The 27,946-nt window shown below is 43.6% G+C and overlaps 1 protein-coding gene across 1 annotated transcript in view; it reads left to right on the top strand.

Moving 5' to 3' along the window:
• MICU1 (mitochondrial calcium uptake 1) overlaps positions 1–27,946 on the top strand; it is a 190,604-nt gene that overhangs the window by 34,101 nt on the left and 128,557 nt on the right. Inside the window, exons 3-5 of the mRNA XM_069980528.1 lie at positions 2,854–3,031; positions 7,317–7,479; positions 18,625–18,668. Coding sequence (XP_069836629.1) covers positions 2,854–3,031; positions 7,317–7,479; positions 18,625–18,668 — 385 coding nt within the window. The remainder of the gene's footprint in view (positions 1–2,853; positions 3,032–7,316; positions 7,480–18,624; positions 18,669–27,946) is intronic.

A 27,946-nucleotide genomic window follows, 5' to 3' on the forward strand; every position in this document is an offset into this window, starting at 1 on the left:
GTACCTGTAGTCCCCTCAGTAACAATACAGGACTGTAACATAGGAGGAATGGATGGGCTGCAGCAGGCAGGATACCACACACAGCTATAAGTTATCCTGCCTGCTGCAGCCCATTATTCCTCCTATGTTACAGCCCTGTATTGTTACTGAGGGGACTACAGGTACAGCTGCTCCTCCAGCTATGACATGCCGGCGTCAGTGCACACACAGCACAACAACATGTGCAGGGACGCCGGTATCAGAGCGGGAGGTGGAGGAGCAGCAGGACCCAGGTGACAATACCGCCCGACGCGCCCCCCGCCCGTCTGAGCGCCCTCACCCCCACCCGTCCGGTCCCAGGCCCTGTCCCGCCGCACCTGTCCATCCATGCGCCCACCCGTCAAGTCCGGCGTCCCTGCACACACAGCACGTTGACATGTGCAGCGCTCGCCGGCCGGGGCGGGGCTCGGACGGGACTGGTGCCGGGGAGGGCAATGTCAATGTGCTGTGTGTGCAGGGACGCCGGACGGGACCGGACTTGTGGGGCGCATGGATGGACAGGTGCGGCGGGACGGGGCCTGGGACTGGACCGGTGAGGGTGCTCGAACGGGCGGGGGGTGGGTCGGGCGGCATTGTCACCTGGGCCCTGCTGCTGCTGCTCCTCCACCTCCCGCTCTGATGCCGGTGTCCCTGTGTGCAGAGACGCCGGCATGTCAGTGGTGGAGGAGCAGCAGAAAAAAATACAAAAATACCGCAGATACCGTCCTGGCTAAGTTGAGGTCGGTTAACCGACGCCAGTGACGGTATCGGTATTTTTGCGGTATACCGCCCAGCCCTACCTGTAGGTTAGATGTCACAGCACATATTCTAACACTGAGGGTCCGACTGATCATTCCTGTGACAGTGACTTTTGTATTTCCTAGACATATATGTGTTATATACATATATGGCCGTTTCCATTGTCTCTACACATGTTGTCACACTACAGCTCCCATCATACCCTGAAAATGCACTAGCTGTCACAGTATGATGGGAGTTTTCTCCCTGTTGCTTTACAGCTGTAAAAAAAAAATTACAACTCCCATCATTCGCAGAAAGCAAAAGGCTGCCCAGGCATGATGGGAGTTGTAGTTTTGTCATAATATGTGCAGTCCCTCCCGCCTAATGTCTGTGTTGTGTAATGTGCAAAGCCAGTGAGTGCTGACCTGACCGGGCCTGGAGTCAGACCATCTAATAGGGCCTGAACAAAAAAGGTCTGTAGCAAATACCCTATTACATGGGCTTTGATGAGAGTGATGATGTGAGGGACAGGGGATGATGAGAGTGATGATGTGAGGAAGAGGGATGAGGAGAGTGATGATGTGAGGGAGAGGGGATGAGGAGAGTGATGATGTGAGGGAGAGATGATGAGACACACGGGCAGCGATCCGGGGGGCGAACAGGGGAGGACAGACATCGGTAGCGATCCGGAGGGAGGTCGGGCAACAGGAGGGGAGGACAGACACATGGGCAGCGATCAGGGGGGAGGTCGGCCAACAGCAGGGGAGCACAGACACATGGGCAGGGATCAGGGGGGAGGTCGGGCAACAGCAGGGGAGGGCAGACACATGGGCAGCAATCCGGGGAGAGATCGGGCAACAGGAGGGGGGACAGACACATGGGCAGCGATCCGGGGGGGGGGGGGGGGGGCAACAGCAGGGGAGGACAGACACATGGGCAGCGATCAGGGGGGAGGTCGGCCAACAGCAGGGGAGGACAGACACATGGGCAGGGATCAGGGGGGAGGTCGGCCAACAGCAGGGGAGGACAGACACATGGGCAGGGATCTGGGGGGAGGTCGGGCAACACGAGGGGGACAGACACATGGGCAGCGATCCGGGGGGAGGGGGGGGGGAGAGGACAGACACACGGGCAGCGGGGTGGGGGGGAGCACAGACACACGGGCAGCAATCCGGGGGGCGAATAGGGGAGGACAGACACCGACAGCGATCCGGAAGGGAGGTCGGGCAACAGGAGGGGAGGGCAGACACATGGGCAGCGATCGGGGGAGGTCGGGCAACAGCAGGGGAGAGCAGACACATGGGCAGCAATCCGGGGGGAGGTCACGCAACAGGAGGGGGGACAGACACATGGGCAGCGATCAGGGGGAAGGTCGGGCAACACGAGGGGAGGGCAGACACATGGTCAGCGATCCGGGGGGAGGTCGGGCAACAGGAGAGCAGAGACACATGGTCAGCAATCCGGGGGGGGGGGGGCACAATATAGCAAGGAGGACAACAGTGCCCAGGACAGAGGTAAAGTTCCCGCACTGCTATGGTTCACGCTGTTCAGTGAGGGGGAGGGAGGGGGTCGGGGCTGGGGCGGACTTACAAAGCTGTTGCTTAGGCAGCGACGGATTTCCAGGAGTGCTGGACAGGATTAAACAAGTAACTCTGAGCCAGACACAGCTCTAAGGGGACATTCATCTACATGTATTTAAAAAAACTGTTTAGTTTTGCTTATTAATATAAATTAATATGATAAATAATAAAATAAATGCAAAAATTCTTACCATGGCCTAGGCTAACTAAAAATGAATAGTAAAAATATTTTATAGTTGCCATTTAAATATTTGCCTAGGTTTGGTTGTACAGCCTCTACTGTATATACTGTGTGAGCTGTTGGTTTTGCTCTCTTTTCTTACCCTGTGTGAGCTGTACTCCTAGGTTTCACTCCCTCCTGCCCACTCTTTGAACTGTTGTGTAAACCCTGCTAAACACTATCGCTTAGTAGCAGCCAGATCATAGTAAGTTTCTAGTGAAAACTATTCAGCAAGTTGGTTAATGAATTCTGGAAATAAATCATTAAAAAGGATATTCATTTATCTTACAACAGGGCTAATGCAGAACCCCAGTCTTCTGTAAAGCACAACTTCAGAGAAGATGACCATGCCAAAGCGAAGGAGGCAGAGGGCGAAGAGGACAGCGATGGCCAGGCTGTGGAGTCAAGTGATGAAGACCAGCAACCAGAAGGGAAAAAGAAGAAGCAACGCGTTGGATTTAGGGATCGCAAGGTATGTGCAATGCAATGGCTTGGAACTAGAAATTGAGAGCATTATAGTTAACTAAGTCCAGGACACACCTTAGAATTGTCATATAGATTGGTTCCACAAAGTTTCTTTTCTTAATTTTATAGCAAATCGTGCTATGAAAGTGTGTCTAAACGCTGTTGATGTCAGCCCAGCGAATTGACTTTGGCTTTATTCAAACTGCATCCTGCTGTGTCTGTCTTATACATTTTAGAATACTCTCCTACTGTAGGTCCTTTCCTTTAGACCAGGGCTGGGTAACCTGCAGCCCTCCAGCCGTTGAAAAAGAGCAAACGCTATGACTGTCCAGACATGATTGGAATTGCAATTTTTCAACAGCTGGAGGGGTGAAGGTTCTTTATCCCTACCTTAGACGATGCGGTACTTCAATTCCTGATCCAGACCACACTACCCCCCCCACCACCACTAAGTCATCAACTGTGGTCCTAAACTTACATTACATGGTTATGAATAACGTGTGTGTGTGCGTGTGTGTGTATATATATGAGAAAACCACTAATGCCCCAAGTTGTATTTTCTTTATGTATATATATTATGGACTCTAGTATTAATTTTCTTGCACTACTTACACTGATTGGAATGATTTTCCCTTATGAAAGCACTTATATGTGTTGCACTATTATGATTGGATATTGTTCATTTAATCACTCCCACTGCAATATACGTCACAAATTAATTGATCACGATAGTATATAACACCTGAGTTTTATGTGTGTTCCCTGGCTTGAAAAAGCGTCTATTGGATGAGCGAAACGTCGCTGTTTTTTCTTGTGTGTTACTGATGGAATAAATCGTTCATTCTATTTTCACCTACAAAGCCTGGATGTGCTGCAGTCAAATTTTGTTGTTTCTGATTAGACAACTGTGGACCAAGGTGGGACAGCAGGCACCTAGCAGTACCTTTTTGAATCTGAGTGCTGCATAAACTTTGTTTTCTCTCTCTCTCTCTCTATCTATCTATCTATCTATCTATCTATATACAGAAACACACACATATAGCATTAGGGGGAGCATTATATCACCAGTATATGAGGAGCAAAAATGATTACCAAAGTTATTACCATACATATCATGATCAAACTGGTCAAATCCTGTATACCAAGACCAATGTTACCAATAATACCAGTATACAACGGGAAACTATTACCGCCACACCACGACCACTAACAATACCACCATACTGTTACTGGCCAAATCCAGTATACTAAGACTAATAGTACAAACAGTACCAGTTTACAAGGGACAAATGTTACCACCACATACTGACTAATTCCACCACATATTGAATAATGTCACCACATACTGAAAAATGTCACTTTGCTGCTTATTAAAATCCACTGTACAAAGACCAATATCACCCCATACAGTGACCATATAACAGCAGATACCACTCTACACAGGCTCTGCAGATCATAAGTGACTACCGTGCAGTTATAGCCAGTGAATCACAGGGGGCATCTCTAATCAGAGTTGCTCACTTTTCCTCTTGCTCTCCGTCCGGCCTGAGCCATCATAGGGACTTCTCTTAGTCATGAGTTGTCCCCACAGGATCTGCTAGCCAAACATTTTTATCTCCTCACTCATACACCATCATCTTCCACCAGATGTATTGCCCTATCTGTGCCCTCATATAGTGGTTAGTCCCCTCTGTGTCCATATACTAGGCCCCTCTGTGCCCCTATATAGTAGTCAGGTGGTAAGGCCTCTCTGTGTGCATCTGTATAGTATTTAGCACCCCCCCCCCCCCATCATCTCCCTCTTAGCCACCTCCCCTGCATGTAGGAATCCCCTTCGCAAAGTAACCCTCTCCCCATGTAGGCAATCCCCTTGTAAGTTACCCCACCACCACCATGTGCACATCCCCCTTTAAACTTACCCCTCTCCTACCATGTAGGTATCCCTATGTTAGGTAGCATACCTTTCTCCCCAATGCAGGCATCCACATGTAAAAAAGTATACTCACTTAGCTGCAGTGTCTTACACCTTATACCTTTCCCTGCTCTGAGCATATGAACACTGAGGGGAGGGAGCCGGCTCTTACACAAGAGTGACTGGCAGGGTTGGGAGCCATTGCCTCCTGACCATGTCAATCAAAGCCGTGTATTTAGCTGAAAGCGCTCATCAGGAGAACTAGCTGTTAAGGGGCCTGGTCTATTACAGAATAGGGCCACCGGGCAGGTCCTGATGTGGCAGGCTTCGTAACCTTACAGTGGTGGTTCCGCCCCTGCATAAACCCAGAGATTTTATATGGTGAAACCTTTCACTATATGGTGAAATGTTGTTTTGCACTGGGTGGTTGCTTTAAGATACATCTTTTAGAAGCAGTCATACATTTTAAACTTAATACATTGCCACAGTGGGTATTCCAGTGTGCTACTAAAATGTTATGGTGAATGATGGTGTTACAAAATGAGTGCTTCAATACCCTTTTATAGCCATATTATTTTGTTCTAGTAGGCTAGCTCTAGAAGTATAAGATGTATTGTTTAATTCCACAAAGAGTATAAATGGCCCTGTGCTCACTGTTGCTGCATTACATAAACATGGTGTCCTCAGAATGGAGATTTAGCATGCAAGCCGCCTTGTTTATGCTTGCCGCTTTCCTTTAGATTGTAAGTCTGGTAATGAAAACAGAACAGAATATTCCAGATAAATCTTGGCCTGAAATTACATTCCCAGGAAAGTACCTGCTGCAGGATTTTAATTTCCGAGGTCTTTCACTTGTTCTATGTTTATTGCATTATATTTATGCATTTTGTTTGCTATTCAGTGTATATTCCTTTTGTGTATTGATTTTGATGTGAGAATGTAATATGCATAACATAATGAAACATAAGCATGTTTCTTGCTGTGTGCATTGTACTGCATCTATTTAAATTATAACAAAAATCTCTGGGGGAAAAATAAAAATAGGCAGCGTATTTACCAGATTTTGCAAAATATATCAACCCTTCTTGACGGTGACTTTATTAGAGGACACCTTTATCAAATGCAGTCTCATACCTCTTGTTTTATGAGTGCACTGCAAAGTCCCCCAGTTTTTGAAGTAGGTCCATGTCCCCCTGGCACACACATGGCACAGCACTGGGCCTTGTGCACAATGTGTTTTTTGGAAACAGTCAGCGTGTCACTCGTCCCACTCCTGAATTTTCAAGCTTTAAAGAGGAGGGAAAAACAATAGGGACTGAATAGGCCCCACCTATTGGTGACCCTCTGAGATTCCTGTCTCACTGCTAGGTGGCAAGGAGGAGGAATGTGCAGAGGTGCGGGGACCAGACCTGTTGCTTGTTTAAGCTGCTGCCCTGTGTTACTGCACAGCCACTACTTTCTGCTGACTGGCAGGCTTGCTAAGGCCATTGTGTGTTGGGGGTCACTGCATTAGAAACTGTAATTAAAACTATAATTCACTTAAAAAGCTGATAAATCAGATGACTTCACTGAAGCGTCATTGTGGAGAGGGAAGGGGAACTTACCTGTTCAGAGACCTAGATAAGCTGATAAAAGCTCTAGTAAGCTTTCTGTCTCACCCCAGTGCTTGAGTCACAGCATAGTCAGTCATTCTTGTTGTGTTGCTCAGTCATTACATTCATTGCACACAGTGGTACAAATGCCTCCTATTGATTTTAATGGTGTATTTCGAATCTCTGTCATAGTGTTCAACATTTTATAGCATGCTGTGCCATTTTACTTTTATGGCATCTGTGCTAGAGGCAACCCAACTGAGCCTCCAGCACAGGTGTGATCCCAGACTTGCACTGCTCAGTACTGCTGTGTAATGTTCTTCATGCTGATGCTGCCTCTGAAGTGCGCTAGAAATATAGAGTAGCAGGATCACCTCTTCTCTTTGTGTGTGAGGTGAATGGAAAACATTTAGTTTCCGCTCACTAACTTGGAAACAACTAAAAACACAGTTGGTAGAAATTGACATATACATGTAATGTACAAGGCAGAATATAGTGCTTTTGCCTGTGTACATACAGATGGTCACTCATCCTAAATAGTCTGTTAAAAAAATAGGTTGATTTCCTATTGGCCTTTAATCACTTTGTGTGTGTGTGAGAGCGAAGGATGGCATTAATTTTTATTTCAGTGGACGTGGGTTAATATTGTTGGAAATGTGAGATTCTGGCTGTATTGTGCTTTGCTATTTTGCTTCTCAGTCACAGCTTTATCCTAGAACTCTGTAAAAAGGAGCAAGATACAGGCTTCTGGGTTTAATTGGTCTTTTCCTTTTTGTTTCTCTTTCTAGGTGATGGAATATGAAAATCGAATTCGAGCCTATTCAACTCCAGACAAAATCTTCCGGTACTTTGCAACTCTGAAAGTGATACATGAATCTGGAGAAGCAGAAGTCTTTATGACTCCTCAAGATTTTGTGAGATCCATAACACCTAATGAGAAACAGCCAGAAAGTGAGTTCAATACTCAGACACTAATGAGAACAAAGTACGACTAATGGTGCATTTACACAGAGATTTATCGGACAGATTTTTGAAGCCAAAGCCAGGAATGGATTTAAGAAGGAGAAATCTCAATCTCTCCTTTATGACCTGATCAGTTTATAGTCTGTTCCTGGCTTTGGCTTCAAAGATCTGTCAGATATATCTCTCTGTTTAAATGCACCATTAGGCTAGGTTCACACTGGCGTTTTTCTCTCCGCCACAGTTCCGTTTTGCTGTTCCATTTTTAAACAACATAAACGGAACCTGACGTATCCGTCCGACACCCCATTTATTTCTATGTATTTTTATTATGCTCAGTTTGTCATATTTGTGCTCCGTTTGCATGTTTTCCGTCAGGGTTCCGTTTTTGTGAATGGAAAAAAAAATCCTGCATGCAGCTTTTTTTCCTCCGTTTAAAAAAACGGAACACAAATGGAAAGTGCACTTCCGTTTTTTTTTTACATTATAGTCAATGAGGACGGGTCTAAACAGAAGGTATTTCTGTTTGCAAGTTAAGCTTTCATCAGTTTTGTCACTGAGCATGCGCAGAAGAAGTGAGAAACCAAAGGAAAAAAATAATGATGCAGACCGATGGACAAAAGTCCGTTTTTAAAGGCAAAAAAAAAAATTTTTGCAATCAGTTTGCATCAGTCTGCTCATCAGTTTTTTTCTTATCCATTTAATTAATATGGATGGATCCATTAGCAAATGAGAAAAACGTTAGTGTGAACCCAGCCTAATATTTAAACACTGTTAGGTTCAAACTGCGTTTTTTTCATCAGTTTCACTGTATCTGTTTTTGAATGTTTAATTTTAATGTACAGACAAACATGGTCAACCACGTTTTTGTGTATGCTTAACAATTTTAACGAAGGATTTGTTTTGAATCCTTTTCTTTTTTTCATACTAAAAGTCAAAGGAACATGGGTTGGGACAATGACCAGACATGATTCTGGAACAGGCGCCTCACTGAGGGGAGGGGATATCGGTGCAGTTGGGGAGCTGGGCCGCCCGCAGTGCACCTATTTGCATATTAAGAAACTGACGCAGATGGTGGGAACCAGGCAAAGGTTTTTTTTTAAAAAAAATGGACCGCATCACTGGGATCTATGTGCCCACGCCAATCAGGTCATGTAAAAAATGTAGGGAAGTGGTACATTTACTTTGCGTATGGTATATGAAAGGGTGTATTTACCATAGAGACAGGCCATGCAGCTGCTATGAGGCCCTTATGCATGACTCCTCTCTCCAGGGAACTGCATTGCTAGCAAATAGGTATACAGTGGTGCCTTGGATTGCGAGCATAATTTGTTCCGGGACCATGCTTGTAATCCAAATCACTCTTAAACCAAAGCAAATTTTCCTATAACAAATCATTGACATGCAGACAATTGGTTCCACACCCCAAAATAATGATTTTATATTCTGAATAACATGTAAAACAAATGAAACAAAATTTTAGAAAGAGCTGAATATGTGAATATGAATATGTGCTGACAGAGACTGCAGGGTACATGAAGAAATGAGCAGGTCAGATGTGGGCACATAAATGCAGCGCTTTCCATCCTGGTAAGAGGGGTAACGGCTATGAAGAGATTACCTCCACAGGTCGGCCCCAGCCTGAAGTGGATCTGCTATGATTTGGAAGGTGAGGGAGACTTCCTGGGTCAGAGTACAGTGCTGTAGATAACGCTATGCAGACCATGCTCTGCTCCCACCCAGTACAGGGAGCTCTAAAACTAAAGCAATGTTCTTAAACAAAGTCACAATTTTGAATAACTGTTAGCATTTTTTGCAAGACGCTCTCATTCCAAGTTACTGTTAAACCAAGGTACCACTGTATTAGATTCTTGAGTTAGGCCTGGTTCACGTCACAATTTTGCTATCCATCTCACTGTATCTGTTTTGGCATGTTTAATTTGAACTTACAGAAAAATATATACTGAGTCAATAGAAAACAGGTCAAAACAGATGGCATACAACTGCATCTTTTTACCATCTTTTTTTTTTTTTTTGTCCAGGTACATTAAAGCGACTCTGTACACACAATCTGTCCCCCCCCCCCCCCCCCCCCCCAACCACTTGTACCTTCAGATAGCTGCTTTTAATCCAAGATCTGTCCTTGGGTCCGTTCTGCAGGTGATGCAGTTATTGTCCTAAAAAACGGCCGGGGCTTAGATTGTGTATGCATTAGGCTGGCACATCCTCTCTGTCCCTCCTCCCCGCCCTCCTCAACATTAGGAATGCTCCAGGCAGATTGTCTTCAATTCGGCAGCTGTGTGAATACTGAACATGGGCTGGATCGATAAGGCACCTGTGCGGAGGGGTGGTGCAAAGTTATGGCACAGATACTCCCGTTTGGCACAGGCTTGCCCGCACTGCATGCAATCAGTTCCCAAAAAGGAATGAATATCAAGCACGGGATGTACCTTCAAAAGAGACAATCAGGGTGAAGAGAAGGTAGATGCAATATAGTCACATAAGAATAAACCCAGCACTCACTGATAGTGTATTCTCAACCTTTTATACAGGGCGTAGCTAGGGGGGGGGCAGGGGGGGGCAGCTGCCCCGGACGCCGAGACCAGGGGGGGCGCCATCACAGAGAGCAGAGAGAGAAGGATCACAGTGGTTGAGGCAGCCTGGAAGCCTCCTGCCCTCTGTCATTGTGAGGAGGCAGGGGATGTTTTTTACGTCATCAAAAGAGGTATTTTCCATACTGTACTGTCTCCTGGATGCTGTTTAGCTATAGTTTGCGCAAATCGCGGCGTTTTTACCGCGATTTTGCGCAAATTAGGAGACAGTTCAGTAAAGAGATGGTGAAGGACCTTGACATGTGACTATGATGTCACCGCAAGTCCTGTATGTACACTGCACTATGGAGGAGGAAGAAAGAAGATACAGGTGTGTGGGAAGGGGAGGACAATTAGGGGTGTACAGTCTGGCGAGGGGGACAGGGGGGTACAGGGTGACACTTGTCTGGGATGGGGGGGGGCACACAAGAGAGTTGGGGTCCAATGTCTATTTAGGGATCTGGCTGTACATTATTCCATACTTAACCCCTTAATAACTGCCCTATCCAAATATATATCACATTTATATAAACCTCACCGACTATGTGCAGGGGTAGGGAAGCTTGGCTTTCCGCCTGTTGCAGAACTACAACTCCCATCATGTCTGGACAGCCAAAGTTTTAGCTTTGACTGTCTATGTATGATGGGAGTTGTAGTTTTGCAACAGCTGGTGAGGCAAGGTTCCCTATGCCAATCTATAAAGCACTTGTACCTGTCATTTTTCTAAATTATTTCTATTTTGAATTTGGTGATGGAATACTTTACTGGAGGTGTTACTGCTGTTGTCTCCGCTGCTGAGTGGAGTTGATCGAACCTCGGGAAATCCTAGGCTCTAAAGAACTCAAACATTCACGAACCTGCCGCATTAGATTGGTGATGCCTTCCCGGCCGTGGGGAAGGAGGAGACAGCCCGGGTACCGCCTGGAATTCCAGGATTCAGCCTTTGTAATAGCTGGGTACTCTCCTCCTTACCCATGGACCGGGAAGGCATCAGCAATCTAATGCGTCAGGTTTGTGAATGTTTGAGTTCAGTCGAACCTAGGATTTCCCGAAGTTTGATCAACTCTACTGCTGAGCGTATCTGTGCATTAGGAGACTGCACCATAGAATCGCATTACACTAGGTGTCACACTGGAGATAGATCAGGAAGCTTTGCCTCCTAATTCACAGGTAGACAGCAGGGAGCAGAGACAACGGCGCCTCCTCAGGTACAGACAGCAGGGAGGGGAGACAACGTCGCCTCCTAATTCACAGGTACAGACAGCAGGGAGCGGAGACAACGGCACCTCCTCAGGTACTTACAGCAGGGAGGGGAGACAATGCCGCCTCCTAATTCACAGGTACAGACAGCAAGGAGCGGAGACAACGGCGCCTCCTCAGGTACAGACAGCAGGGAGCGGAGACATTGGTGCCTCCGTTGAGGTACTTAGGGACCAAATTTTAAATGGGAACATTCCAGGTACAAAGTAAATATGACATTATGTATCCCATATTGTGAACACTACACTAGTGCTGCCGGTAGAGATGACCGAATCGCTCATCCAAACTATCGCTCACCTAAACTTCATTAAAAAAAAATAAAAAAATAAAAAAATATATATATATATATCCAGATATTCCCCAGCACGCCAGCATAGGTGGTAAAAAACGTGATTTATTCCATAAAGTACAAAAGATGCATCTTTTGTACTTTATCGAATAAATCACGTTTTTTTTTTACCACCTATGCTGGCGTGCTGAGGAATATCTGGATATATGTGTTGGGATCCCCAAGCCAGTGGACTGACTCCGTATAGCACCCGCCTCATGCAACTTTGGGTGTGCGGCTTTCTCCTGTCTCTCTATCCCTATATCTCTATATCTATATCTCTATCTATATCTCTATATCTCTCTATCTCTATATCTCTATATCTCTCTATCTCTAATCTCTAATCCTCTCGTCCCCCTGTGCTTACATCGCATACAGGGGGGGGGGGGGGGGGCGCCAAATTGAATCTTTGCCCTGGGTGCAGGAGAGCCTAGCTACAACTCTGCTTTATAATCCGAAGTCTTGCAGGGAGGGGAAAGGCGGATTAGTGTAGATGCAGGCGCGTCACCTGGGTTTTCACAACATAACCTAATGCTGCGTTTACACTGAGCGGTAATTCACCAAATCGCATGATTAACAATTTCGAAGTAACGATATGTTTTTAATATCAGCATTTAGACAGAACAATATATCATTTGGAAAATTCGTTATTGCGATTGTTTTAAGATCGCTTAAGCCTATCTCACGACCAACAATGATTTGAGAACATGTTGAAAGATCAAAATGAACGATTTCTCGCTCGTCGCTTGATAATTCGCTGTGTTTACACGAGGCAATTATCGCTTAAATGCGATCGTTATCGCAAAAATTCGAACAATAATCGTTCTGTGTAAACGCAGCATAAGATTGATATTGTTTGTATGTAGAACCAAAGAAGGTTAGAGAACTCATTTACATTCATTATTAACTTAATAGGAGTTTGCTTCAACAACATTTCTCAGGTAGTTGAGGATTTTTATTGGAAGCGTCTTGCCAGAGTCCCCAAGTAAGGAAACAAATTGGACACAGCAGCTGCTTCCGTCACCTGGCAGAGAATGACAGGTGAAACTCATAAGAGGAAGACTGGCACAGGGACATCTAACAATTATCTCGGCCATCAGCACCGCAGAAGAGCTAACAGACCAGCAATTTGTCAGCTTGTGTACATTCATCCATGCGGGCAGTGTTCCAGCAAATGGGCCTCCAGCTACATTTCTTACTGAAAGCCTAGGTTCCATACAATTTATCTGGTTGTATATCTATATATCTGTCTATATTAACAACTGTCTGGCTCTCAGCTAGGTTACATTAAATTGGTATTAGGTCATTAGGTGTTAAGAAACCTCAATAAATCTGATATATTGCTTTACTGAACTGTGTATAAAAAAAAAAATAATAACACCTCGCTTTATTTTCCATGTCACATGCTGGAGGCCAGTTGGGATGCTTCCAAGAGGAATAACATACTGGTTGTGTCTTTCGTATGCCACACCAGTCGTTTAGAAGCATGGTGATCCAGTAACATTCTTGTTTCTAGGCCATATATCAAATATATTTATTTAGCATTTGGTAACATTTCCAGATTTTCCATTTATGGTAGATTATTGTCCTGAGATGCACTTTGTTCCCAGGTTCTTCCAGAAATTTGAGATGTTTTCTCATACTGGCGTTAGCAGGGATCTTTACTTTACCAAGTGAATTACTGTGCATGTTTGAGTATATGTATCAGTTTATTTAGTTTTTTTTTTTCAATTTTGCATTTTTAATTTGCCAATATGTTTAGCAGGGAACTCTTAGATATTTTTTTTCCTGCCTCCAGTCCTCCTTCAAAGAAGTTTGGTGTTATGCATTTTGTAATAAAATTGATAAATAGTTCAAAGTCAGCTTGCTACAATGTTTTGATAGATCTTGTGGACCTTTTACACACAATACCGCATTCACAGTGGATTTCATGCTGCAAGTTTCTCGCAGTGGAATCTGTTGCAATACATATTTCAGTTTAAATTTCAGATTTAAATTCTGCTGTGAGAATATTGTGCTTTAGACTTGTAGAAAATAAGTACTTAGCTCTCGGCACCATGCTTACCTGTCCACATTCCAGCGGCATGCTTCTTTGGGTCCCCGCACAATCAGCCAATTAATTCGCTGTCCCGCTGCAGCCACTGATTGGCTGAGGGGGTCATCACTGAGCAGAGGACCCAGAGAAGCATGGAAGTACTTAATTCATACAAGTCTATGGCACAATACATTCTCAAAGCAGAATTTAAATCCGCTATGAGAACGCATAGACTATCACGATACAGAGTACTGAACTGATTTGCTGCAAACTCATTACATGTGAGCACACCCTTATGCTACGTTTACACGGAACGATAATTCGCCCGATCGTACGATTAACGATGTCGGAGTAACGTTTTTTTTCATAACTATCAGCGTTTAGACGCTACGATATATCGTATGGAAATTCGTTTTGCGATCGCTTAAAGCCTATCTCACACATAGGTTAAATCGGCAAACGACTATTCATTCGGAACGATATGCGAATTTTTTGCGAACAATCAACGACGATTTGAGAACTTGTTAAAAGATCAAAATGAACGATTTCTCGCTCGTCGTTTGATTGTTCGCGGCGTTTACACGTACGATTATCGTTCGAATTCGATCGTTATCGTGCGAATTCGCACGGTAATCGTTCCGTGTAAACGCAGCATCACACTGGCCAATTATTGCTAATAAGTGCTCCTAGGAACATAAGCTAATAATCGGCCCACGTAAATATGCCAGAGATCAGGCAACAATGTGCAGCTGATTATAATGGGCGATTAAGGCGCAAAAAAAACAAACAAACAAGCAGTTGTGCAGCCATGTGATTAGTCAGACCTTGTTGAGGCATTGTAAGCATGCGCCAGCCTCACTTATCAGCACTAGTTTGTGTCTGTACACGACCACATTGGGCTGTGTAATAGGACCTCTAGATGGAGACTTTTGAGATAAACCACTGCTGAAATATACCACTGTATGGTTAGCTTTAAAGGGAAACCAACCGCAGGTTAGAAAAATCTAACCTGCTATTATGTTTTCATGGGGCAAGGGTTCACTGACTACTGAAGTTAGTCCACTTGATCCACTTGGCCGTTTTTGTAAAATCATACCATTCATTGATATGCTAATGAGGGTGTTTGGTGTACTGGTGGTGGTTTTTCACTCCTCAGTGTACTAAGCCACCCCCCTACTGCCTTTTCAAGAATATTTATAAAATGCTGTACAGTGGTGTAACCCCCAGCCACCCATCACTCCAGAGCGCCTGATGAATATTCGTGAAGAGTCAGCGGGCGGGTGGATAAAGTGCCGCCCACATTGCACCAAATGCCATCTGTAGAATGTCAATAAAAGACATTCTTTTAGGAAAATGGCTAAACAAATCATGTTAATAAAGCTAGTTTAGTAGTCAGTGTGCCCTATAAGAAAATAGCAGTTTAACGTTTTCTGGCCTGCTGTTAGTTTCCCTAAAAATAAAAGGTCTTTTATGTCATCCATCAATTCCCTCCACAATGGGACTGTAGATTGCTGGATGAAATCTTTATCCTAAATTTAGCTTTTTCCCTTGAATGTTGCCTGTGGTTATAGTCAACTAGAAATTCTTATTTTTTCATACATTTCCTGTACAAATACTATTAGGCAGTAAATTAAAATGTCCAGCTGCCGTCTAACCATGTAAAAGCATTATTACAAAGAATGGCCCAGTAAGTGAGAACAAGAATCATAGCTGCCAAAAGTAGTGTTCACAAAAGGTCAGACATGTTACCCCGTAAGAAATGACAAGGTCATTAGTTGTAAGCTCAATGCCGCTCCTCTGGTACTAGTGACAAGTGAAACTAGAATCCGTCATACCCTTTTGTCAAGGAACTAATGGCCACCTGTCAGTCTAATAGACTGAGAGAAACGAAAAAATATTTTCATGGCTTTCATTTTGTTTTGAAGGGTAATCTCAATACCCAGTGTGATTGATTAATGGTTACTATCTAATGGGTGTTACTCTTAGCCGTCACATGACACTTTAATAAACTCTAAATCACTCAATCCTGAGAATTCAAACATTTGATGTTATGCTCACTGAATCCACTATTGTAGGCGTCCTGAAAGATTGGCTATTCGTAGCTGTTTGACAAAAAACATGCATTCAAATTGTGTCGGTTACCAGTGAAAGATCGCGTGATATAAAAAGGTAGTGCTGTTATTGGTTCTTAGGCCATAGATGGATTCACATGTACCTTATTCGTAGCGGATTTCAGGCTGTCAGTTTTTTTTTTTCTGTTAAATCCAATGCAATACTGATTTCTATTAAAGTCTATGGTACTTCTTTCTCACAGTGGATTTTAATTCTGCTGTGAGAATATCATGTTATGATCGTAAGGCTTAACTATTTATCTCCCAAAAAGCCAGGACTATAAACAGAAAACAGGTCATAAAGGAAAGATCGAGATTTCTCCTCTTTTCAAATCCATTCCTGGCTTTGGCTTCAAAAATCTCTGCCCTGTTCACATATTCGCAAAATGTGTCCGTAATTGCAGATGCGCAATTATAACTGTGAACAAAGGCAATGTCTGTTTTAACATCTGTCACCAAGAGAGTAAAAATTGCCATGAAAAGAAGCATTATATACTGTATTTTCCTGCATATAAGACTACTTTTAAACCCAGGAAAATATTCTTAAAAGTCATGGGTCATCTTATAGGGTGGGTGCTAAAAATCTTTGGAACCGGACTGGAGAATCTGCGGTCGTCACATACGGTGGGGGAGCGTACTGTGACCGAATGAAGGGCAGAGAAAGCTGCAGGCATCCGGGTTATGGAAAAAAGAGATACGGTAGAGTGGCGCTGTGCCCTGAAAAACACACATCTTTCACCCGTCTGGCCGCCCTTGTATCCCACCGGTATTACTGTACCTCCTTCTCTGCCTCTCAGATCTCGCAGCTGTCTGATGTTTTTTGCTAATTTTTATTTGGTGTGAGTTGGAAGAGGGGATGTCTTATACGGCAAAAATATCCCAAACTCTATATTTTATCTGGAAAAGTTGAGGGTTGTCTTACATGCCGAAAAATACGGTATATAAATATTTAATTGGAAAAACATCTGCTTAAAAACTATACTTTTTCTGCTATAGTCTGTGATGTGGAGCACAATGCAAAATCATCAAAAGATCTATGAATGTGCAGCAGATGGGCTCACTAGTAATGAAGGAAATGATTATTATTATTTGGCTAATATTCCAGAGTGATAAGCGTGATGATAATTCACCAGATGTTGTTGGAAATTACACACCTGATTCCCAGCACTTACTGATGGAAACCTGTGTTTGTTTTACAGACATAAATGAATTGAAATTAAAAAACAAAACAAAATAAAAATCTCTTTCTATACAAACAAAGCACTTTCAGTTATTTCTTCTGAAGGATTTTTTGGTTCTTGACTGCTTAGTGTTTTGATTAGAGTCTATGCTATGTAGCTTTTGGGCTGGGGTTCTTACTACAGTGGTGCCTTGGTTTAAGAGTAACTTGGTTTAAGAGCTCCCTGTACTGGGTGGGAGGGCGAGTGGAGGAGGGGCATGGTCTGCATAGCGGGGTCTACAGCACTGTTCTCTGACCCAGGAAGTCTCCCTCACCTTCCAAATTATAGCAGAACCACTTCAGGCTGGGGCTTGCATTAAGAGACAGGACTGTGGAGGTAATATCTTCATAGCTGTAACCCCTCTCTTCCCAGACGGACAGTGCTGCATGTATGTGCCCACATCTGCCCTGCTCATTCCTTCATGCTCCCTGCAGTCTCTGTCCGCTCTTGTGTTTCCCATCCTCTCCATTACTGTACAGTAACTTATAATATCACATACTCTGCTGTTTCTGAATGTTTGTTTCATTTGTTTTACATGTTATTCAGAATAATAAATTATTATTTTTGGGGTGTGGAACCAATTGTCAGCATTTCTATGATTTCTTATGAGAAAATTTGCTTTGGTTTAAGAGTGGATTTGGATTACAAGCACGGTCCCGGAACAAATTATGTTCGTAATCCAAGGCACCACTGTATTTAGCTTTTAGGTCGGGGCCCATGATGTGTAGCTTTTGGTAAAGAGTACCAGTGGCTTAATATTTAAAGGGGCTATCCAGCGCTACAAAAACATGTCCACTCTCTTCCAGAGACAGCACCACTCTTGTCTCCAGTTTGGGTGGGATTTTGTAAGTCAGTTCCATTAAAGTGAATGGAGCCTAATTGCAAACCACACCTGAACTGGAGAGTGGTGCTGTCTGTGGAAGGAAGTGGCCATGTTTTTGTAGCGCTGGATAACCCCTTTAATGCTTGACCGATGACTGTCAACTTGGTTCCAGCTTTTAGGCATAGCTCCCAACAGCTGAGGCTCCCTTACCCACAGTTTTTTGGCCTGGGTAATGGCGGCTCATCTATTGGGCCCTGGGTCTTTGTGTCTGGGGTAAATGCCCCACAATATCTAAATATATGGACTACAAGTTCTGCACAACATTTCTTTGTCTTTCAACCATTTTGTCAATGTCCAGCCCCCCCCCCCCCCCCGCCTCTTTAGTGTAATTATCCTTTGCTTCCAGTCCTTGGTCTATAATAAATAACATTTATAACCTTACAGTCAAGAAGGCTGAATCGTCCTAATCCATACATTTTTTATAGCATTCTGTCCAGCCGCTATCAGTAACTGATATAAAGGGAATGCTCTGCTTGTCATTTTATATCTATAAATAATTTTACAAAAAGTACATGGCATGGATCGTGTTTATGGGTTTTATAGCAAATAATGCTGCCCTAAGGTTTTACAAGTTTACCAGTTGGCAGCAGCAGTTATTTACTGCCAAGTTTGTTAGATACTATATTAACCTAAGAGCATTAAAAATGTCATTTTTAATTTTAGAGAATATTATAATTTTTAAATATATTTGTATTCTTACTTTGACAGATTTGGGCCTGGATCAGTTTATTGTTAAACGTTACGATGGAAAGGTGGGTAAAATTGACTTTTCATATAATATATATATACATACATATATATAATTTTTTTTTTTTTTTCTCTTACCGCAAACTTTGATTATGTACCAAATTTCAGGAGCGTTTATCAAATATATAAGTATAGCACAGAGACTTCTGTGGCTACTATAGGGACAAGTAGAAAAGGACTGTCTCACACTGTCTTCATGGTTTGTAATAGGAACAACCACAACTTTACAATGGCTTTATACAAGATTTGGGCAATAAATTGGCACTCTGCGCTCCTTCTTAAAGGGAACCATACTGATATGGTTCCCTGAACTGTATACAGCTCCTGCAGCAGCCGTGGCACATACCGCCTGCAGCTGCAGCAGCTGTATACCTGGAAAAAGTGACTGTAATCCCCTGTTCGCGTGACAGGCAGCGGTGGGGAGGTAGTCATCTGGGCGGATCCCCACTCGTATCTATTCACCGTTCTCTGCCTGTCAGCATGCTCCGAGAGGATGAATGACAGGCAGAGAGGCCCTTTACTGGCCTCTCTGCCTGTCAATCATCCCTCTGAGCGCGCTGACAGGCAAAGCTACATTATTGGAGCCTTTTTTTTTTTTTTTACTATGTGTACTTTTCTCAGTTAAGTACAACTTCATAACTTAATGTATTTATGCATTGTTTTATAATAGTAGCATCATGTGAAAGTTTCCTTTCTGATGTCATACTGAGGTGACATCAGTATACAGTTTCATAAGTCTATCTATCTATCTATCTATCTATCTATCTATCTATCTATCTATCTATCTATCTATCATATATGAAGGATATGTATAAAGCTTCCTTGTGCATATTCACTATCTGAGACACATTGTTAGTGTAAACTAAAATCACCTCTGTGTTCCTGCTACTAGTTGCCATAAATTAGAAGAAATGAAAAATACAATTTTTTTCATATTTGATGAGAAAACAGTTTAGTGTTTTTTAAATCTATTCCTTTACCAGTGATATAATTGATAAAATTGCTTCCTGTAAAATAGTGTCTGCTTGCCTATGCTCCAACTTTCAAGTTTATTCTGTAATGAAATCCTGTTCTTGAGTTCTGATCTCTGACACGGCTGGCCATACACATACAGATAGATACAGGATGCTATGATTCCATATCACAGCTTCATAGACAGAATGTGTGTGCAGAAGTTTTAAAAAAAAAATTTAAACACTGATTCCAGTTAAGAATCCATGTTGGAATCTGCAAGGAACACGTGAAATTAGCATCCCATTGTTTTTAATGAAACATTTATGACTGAAAATCCTTTGTGTGGACATGCTCTTTCTCCGGAGAATCTAAAACCAATAGCTTTTATCTAATAGTATTGCAGTTGGGACAATAAGCTGACATATTAGAGTGTCTGTTTTTAAACCCAGTTCCAACATATTAAAGACCAGAAGATAAATTCCTATTTATATTTTTATATGCAGAGTAGGATTTCACTTGAATCCCTGCAGCTGTCATCTGTGTGGTAGCGGTAGCTAGTGAATGATTAAACCCACCATATCCTGCAAATAACTTGTCTTTGTGGCGTGTTGCAGGGAATCCCTTTAATCTGCTAACATAGCGACAGTGTAAATAAAAGCTGTGGACATCATGTTGAAAGCAGTTTTCTTTTTTAATTTGGAAAGACTGATTGATTGATTTTGTGGTGAAACAAGAAGAGAATTACAGAAGCAGCTTTGGTAACTTGGAAACTAAAGTATCACTTCTGGCTGAGTTTTAGGTGTATTCCCTTTCCTCTTTCTTAGTTCAAGATCTGTTAAAGGAAAGTCCAACAGCAGATTTATGCTGTAAGAACCACGGGCAGCATCCAATTGTAGCCGGCTCCCTCTTCATTGAAAACTTTGGTGGACATTTATCAAGACTGGCGTACTCGTGCACCAGTCTTAACCCCTTAACGACCGCGGGCGTAAGTGTACGCCCCCAAAACCCGTGCCTTAACGCAAACGGGCGTACATTTACGCCTGCGGTTTCCCCGATCGCTGCGTGATCGGGGAAGATGGCCTACTATAATGTATAGCAGGCCATCCCTGCTTGTCGGCACGGGGGATGATTAACCCCTCCCATGCTGACGATCGCCGCTATTGGCTGATCAATTCAGATGAGCCAATGGCGGCGATCTGCAGCTTTCCGGGTCATCGATGGCCCGGAAAGCAATGGCGGTCGGTGCTGTCCGAGGACGGCACCGACCTCCATTACTCTTAAAAGTAATGGTGGCCACGTCCCGACTGCGGCGATATAAGTACCCCATGAAAGGGTTAAATACCTGGTGTGGACACCTCAACTAGGTAGCTGAGGTGTCCAGAGCAGGTATTGACCCATACTCACCGGATCCAGCGTCCCGATCGCGTCTTCCGGGTTCCGATCGCGTCTTCGTCGGCGTCTTTTTCCGGAATTTGCGTTCTACTGCCCCCTAGCGGCTGATAAGTGTATATAATACACATATCAGTAGCTATAGGGTTAAAAAAAATATATATATTTTTTTTATTTTCCGCACCCTATCGCCGCTGAGTGCTGATCAGCATCGCACGTAAGTGCGCCGCTGATCAGCAACTGCTCCTTTTTGGCGTAGAGTGTTTTTTTCCTATATCCTACAGCCACGGTCTGCTTATAAGTGCGGCATTTATCAGCAACTCCTTTCTTGGCGTAGTTTTTTTTTTTTTTAATACTTAATGTTAAAAAAAACATGTAAAAAACACCATTACACTACACAGAATAAAGTTTTACACTACACCACTACACATTTACATACCCCATATACCAATCCCCATATAAAGATGGCCCCCAGGGTATTTTCGGTGTTGGACGCATACGCTATTATTGCCTCCGACACCGAAACAGCCACTGAGGATAAATGGGGGGGTCCTTCTTTCCTCCATTCATCCTCATCATCCAGTGACGTGTCTGGGGGTAGCGTAGCGTACGCTGCCCCCCAGACACGTCTTTTCTGCCAGTACCGTCCCAATAAGAGATGACGGTATGGCGCGAAATTCTACAAACTCTGTGAGAGTACCTCATTGTACATTTACAGATTTAGGGTAGGTGCACACTGCGGAATGGCGAAGGATAACCCTTTGTGCATTCCGCAGCTGGCACCCACCGGCGGACTGATGCGGGCATGCGTCTCCACCCGTGTCATAGACTCCATGTTATGCATGGGCGGATTCCATCGTCCGTCCAAAGAATGAACACATTTGACGGAGAGCGGAATCCGCCCGTGCATAGAATGGAGTGTGACACGAGAGGAGACGCGCGCCTCCATCAGTCCGCCGGCGGGTGCCAGCTGCGGAATGCACAAAGGGTTATCCTTCTCCATTCTGCAGTGTGCACGTTCCCTTACAGTGTATGAAGGAAGGGACACCCGAATCCAGCCCCCAGATGCCTCCCCCATCCTCGGAGTTAGTGGGGAGATCGTTGGGGAACTGATCCTCCCACTGCTGGATAAAGGTCACCACCACCTGTACAGGGATGACTTTTATACCAGCATCCCCCTCTTCCTGTCCCTCGCTGCCTGAGCTACTGTAGCGGTACGATCCGAACATTTTAGAAGTAGTAATAGCGCCCTAATATTTAGCAGCCATAGAGCGGACCCAGCACTTCTGGATATGAAGGACCCCATATCGCACCAAAACAACATTTTCAGGTGACGTCCCCCACACTGGAAAACAGGAGACCCCAGAAGAAGTGCAGAGTGTGGCGTAACAGGGGGATCAGGAAGGACACCATTTTCCAGTGTGACACCTGTCCTGATCCCCCCGGCCTCTGCATACTGGATCGCTTCAAGGCGCACCACATGTCATTGGAGTTCTACATTATCTAAATTCCTTCCCTTATTCCTATTTCAGGGGTCACGTTGATCCGGGGATTATTCTGATCGCCATTATGGAGTCGGGAAGGAATTTTTCCCCTGTGATGAGGCTACTGTCGTCTGCCTTACGAGGGTTTTTTGCCTTCCTCTGGATCAACACAGGTTGAATTTGATGGACACCTGTCATTTTCAACCTTATAAACTAATAATTGGCCTAATACCCCCAAATAAATTAATAATTGTCCCTTTTCCCCAGGTATGGCCGCTATTCCCATTAGAGGATGCCATGATGCAATTACAAAGCCTCTGTGCGGCCAGGACAGTAAAAAACCCCCACAAGTGACCCCATTCTGGAAACTACACCCCATAAGGAATCTAACAAGGGGGGCAGCGGGGATATGGCCCCCTGGTGACGGCCACATTTTGGACGTGAAAATGAAAAAAATTGTATTTTTTATTTTCACGTCACATTGTTCCACATTTGTGCCCGTCACCAGTGGGGTCCATATGCTCACTGCACCACTTGTTAGATTCCTTGAGGGGTGTAGTTTCCAGAATGGGGTCACTTGTGGGGGGTTTCCAGTGTTTTGGCAGCACGAGGGCTCTGTAAATGCGACGTGGCCCTTGAAATCCATTCCAGTGAAATCCAGCTTCCAAAAGCCAATTGGCGTTCCTTCCCTTTGGAGGCTCGTCCTGCGCCCGCTTGGCACTTTATGTCCACATGTGGGGTATTTCTGTACTCTGGAGAAACTGCGCTACATATTTAGTTTTTTTTTGTTTTTTTTTCCTTTTATCCCTTTCTGAAAATGAAAAATTGAAGTCTAGAACAACGTTTTATTGTAAAAAATACTTTTTTCTTTTTTCACGCCATATTGTTGGGAAAATCTGTGAAGCACCTGTGGGGTCCAGATGCTCACCGCACCCCTTGTTACATTCCTTGAGGGGTGTAGTTTTCTGAATGGTGTCCCTTTAGTGGTGTTTTTTAGGTTTTGGAACCCCAGAGCCTCTGCCAAGCTGAAGTGGTACAGTCAGAAATGACCAAATATAACGGAGCCATTGAAATGCACTAGGCGCTCCCTTATATCTGAGGCTTGTGGTTGCGTCAAATAGCGCAATAGGGCCACATATGGGGTATTTCTATAAACTGCAGAAACGGGGCAATCAATATTGGGGTGCATTTCTCTGGTAATATATATCATAAAAATCAAAGTCTGTCTGTCTGTCCTTCTGTCTGTCCTCTATAGACTTCCAAACGCCTGAACCGTTTGACCCCAAATTTGGCACACAGATACATTGGGTGCCCGGGAAGGTTATTGCGAAGGTCCCGTCCCCGCCAGATGTACAGGAGGGGAGGGGGAGGGGAAAGAGAGGCACCCCATAGAGATGAATGGGAAAATCTCCTCACTGCAAACACAGGTGATATAATTAGCTGCAGCAGACACGGCAGTTGGAGCCTTAGCAACCAATAGGATTACTGCTTTCATTTTCACAGGGAGTTGTGGTTGCTAGGAAAGCTGCCTCACAACATCCACAGTAATAACTGGTAGACCCCCTACTCCAACTATACATTACATGTATATACAGGGCCCCCTAATCCATCTATACAGAACATGTATACAGGGCCCCCTACTGCATCTATACAGTACATGTATACAGGACCCCCTACTCCATCTATACAGTACATTTATACAGGACCCCCTACTCAATCTATACAGTACATGTATATACAGGGCCCCCTACTCCATCCATACAGTACATGTATATACAGGGCACAACAGGTATACCAAACTGTGACTGGGTAACACTGCCACACCAGACCTGACCAATACCGCCATACTGTGACTGGATAACACCTCCATACCAGACCTGACCAATACCGCCATACTGTGACTGGATAACACCTCCATAACAGACCTGACCAATACCAACACACTGTGAGTGGAGAACACCTCCATACCAGACCTGACCAATACCGCCATACTGTGACTGGATAACACCTCCACACCAGACCTGACCAATACCACCATACTGTGACTGGATAACACTGCCACACCAGACCTGACCAATACCGCCATACTGTGACTGGATAACACCGCCATACCAGACATGACCAATACCGCCATACTGTGACTGGATAACACCGCCATACCAGACATGACCAATACCAACACACTGTGACTGAACAACACTGCCATACGGGTAAATACAACCCTGCAGGTATACAGGACACTACAGGTATACAGGACCCCAAAACTATACACTACAGGTGCACGGGACCTCCACAAAACTATATACTACAGGTATACAGGACCCCAAACTTTACACTACAGGTATACAGGACCCCAAAACTATATACTACAGGTATACAGGACCTCCACCAACTATATACTTCAGGTATACAGGAACTCCACCAACTATATACTTCAGGTATATAGGACCCCAAACTATACACTACAGGTATACAGGACCTCAAAACTATACACTACAGGTATACAGGACCTACACCAACTCTATAATACAGGTATACAGCACCTTCACCAACTCTATACTACAAGTATACAGGACCCCAAAAATACTACAGGTATACAGGAACTCCACCAGCTATATACTACAGGTATATAGGACCCCAAACTATACACTACAGGTATACAGGACCTCCACCAACTCTGTACTATAGTTATACAGGACCCTCAAACTATTTACTACAGGTATACAGGACCCCCGAACTATATACTACAGGTATACAAGACCTCCACCAATTATACACTACAGGTATCCAGGACCCTCAAACTATAAACTACAGGTATACAAGACCTCCACCAACTGTACATTACAGGTATACAGCACCAACTATTTACTACAGGTATACAGGACCCCCGAACTATACAGTACAGGTATACAGGACCTTGACCAACTGTACACTGCAGTTATACAGGACCTCCCTCAACTATACACTACAGGTATACAGCCCCCCCCAAATACACACTACAGGTATACAGTACCCCCCCCAACTATACACTATAGGTATACAGCCCCCCCAACTATGCACTACAGATATGCGAGACCCCTAAAAACTATACATTGTGGGTATACAGAACCCCTCCAACTATGCACTACAGGTATACACTAATTCCACTGATTAACTCAGATGAAACAATACCTTTAGCTTGGCCTCCTGGGCACCTTAGAACAAATCTAATTAACACACTGACACTTTATACCCGGGCAGCGCCGGGTACATTTTCTAGTAAGTTTATAATTATGAAAAATATTGGATTACAATAAAATCTTGCACAGAAAATTAAAATTTTCAAATTTCTTACACACTTGGCTTTTATTTCTGTGACTCCCCTAAAGGGTTAAAACACTTTCTGGATGTGCTTTTGCAGAGTTTGGGGGGTGCAGTTTCTGAAATGGGGTGCTTTGTGGGGCTTTCTAACATACAGTCCCCTCAAATACACTTTAAACCTGAACAGGTCCCTAAAAATATCTGATTTTGAAATTTTACTGAAAATTTGGAAATTTGCTGCTAATGTTTTACGCTTTCTATTGTCTAAAAAAAAATTAAATATAGTTTAATAAATGCCGCCAACATAAAGTAGACATGTTGCTAATGCTATTTAATATATAATTTATGTGGCATAACCATTTTCTGTATAAGCAGAAAAGGTTTAAAGTTGGAAAAATGCATTTTTTTTACAATTTTTTTTTACTTTATTTTGGGGTTTTTCATAAAGATTCGTTATAAGTATCGACTCCAATTTACAAGAAATGTGAAGTACAATATGTCACGAGAAAACAATCTCAGAATAAGCCAGATAGGTAAAAGCATCCCGAAGTTATTAATGAATAAAGTGACACAGGTCATATTCATAAAATTTGCTCCGGTCCTTAACGGGTTAAAGCCCCAACCCCTTTCTTCCTGGCTTTTTTTATTATAAGGCGAACGCCTATTAGTAAAGCCGGGTGGCCCTGTGCCTGGTGCAAGCATTGCGGGGCAGATTAGTATCATGTTTTATGCGTGTGAGCGGGTGTGAATCATTATAAATCTGGTACTGGAGGAGGCCTTGCCTCTTCCTTGCCTTACCACTCCCCCTGTCTCTCCATCCTGGGGGGGCAGGGGAACGACAACCGTTGCAGGACAGATTTGTATCATGATTTATGCCTGCAAGCGGGTGTAAGTCATGATAAATCTGGTGCTGGAGAAGGCCTTGCCTCTTCCTTGCCTTACTTCTCCCCCTGCCTCCCCATCGGAGGGGGGGGGGGGTAGTTGCAGCTGGCGTACGCTAAGGAAAACGCAAAAACCTGCACCTCCTCCCTGGCGTACGCAAGGGGCACATCATTGATAAATGTCCCCCTAAATTTTACTCTGAAATGGTACCATGGCACCAGGAGAAATGTCCAGGCAGCAGTCTTCCCAGTCCCCCACAGCTCAGGTTGTTTGATAGGGAGCCTGTTGGGATTTGATGTTGGTCTTCGTCACATGACAGCTGTAGTCTGTAGAAATACATTGAACTGCTCAATTTAAACACAAGTTCAGTTTCACACAGTTGTCTTTTTGTGCATACTCTTTTTACTCAATAAACTATCACTTGTTATGGATAAACTGAAAGACAGGAGGTAGAAGACATAGACACATAGAACACCACTTTGTTTAACTAGTCTGCTCTTCTAGTATTGCATTGCAAACATACAGTTTTCAATGAAAAGAAAGGGGTATAAAGTAGGTTAATTCTGTATCTTGTAATAATAAAAATAGAGTGTAAAAAAAGTTAGCCCATTTCTGAGGAAAAAATCATAATAATAAAGAGCAGCAAAAAAACAAAAACAAAACTACCCATATCCATTGCATGGGGTCTGGTGTTCCCCTCAGTCTTAGTTTATGAATGCCCTAAATGCGGTCCTCTGCAGCTAGTCATTGGATACAGCATGTATGGCACATGACCACTGACTGGCTGTGGTAGACACATCTTGGATGCTTATAAATACAGACCAGGGGGCAGCGGTGGCATCAGTGCTGGAATGCTGGGGATTGAGTACTGTGTGTGTGTGTTTAGAAACCTCCCTCCTTGAAGATCCTTGGATCTATCGATCTCGTTGATGTCAGTGGGGATGTAAGGTGCGTGTCAGATGTTCTGTATAAAGCAAAGATTGTTAACTTGGAAGTAAAGAAAAATCAATAAATACTCACCCTATTTCACCTAAGAGTGCAAAAAGTAAAGTTCATGGTTATAAAAACCAATGCACCCCACTCCCTTGATTCCCCCCACCTCACAAAAAAGTATATACTTGATGTGATTTATTTATTTTACTAAAAATAAATAAATAATGTTGAATTGCTAAAGGTATTCACTAAAACACCCTTTGAAGTTTTTCCAGCAGCTGTCACTGCTATTATTTAAAGGTTACATATAACAAAATGTGTCTTCTGTAGTAACACTCCAT

This window comes from Dendropsophus ebraccatus, chromosome 8 (genome assembly GCF_027789765.1).
Source record: "Dendropsophus ebraccatus isolate aDenEbr1 chromosome 8, aDenEbr1.pat, whole genome shotgun sequence".
Classification (NCBI taxonomy): domain Eukaryota; kingdom Metazoa; phylum Chordata; class Amphibia; order Anura; family Hylidae; genus Dendropsophus; species Dendropsophus ebraccatus.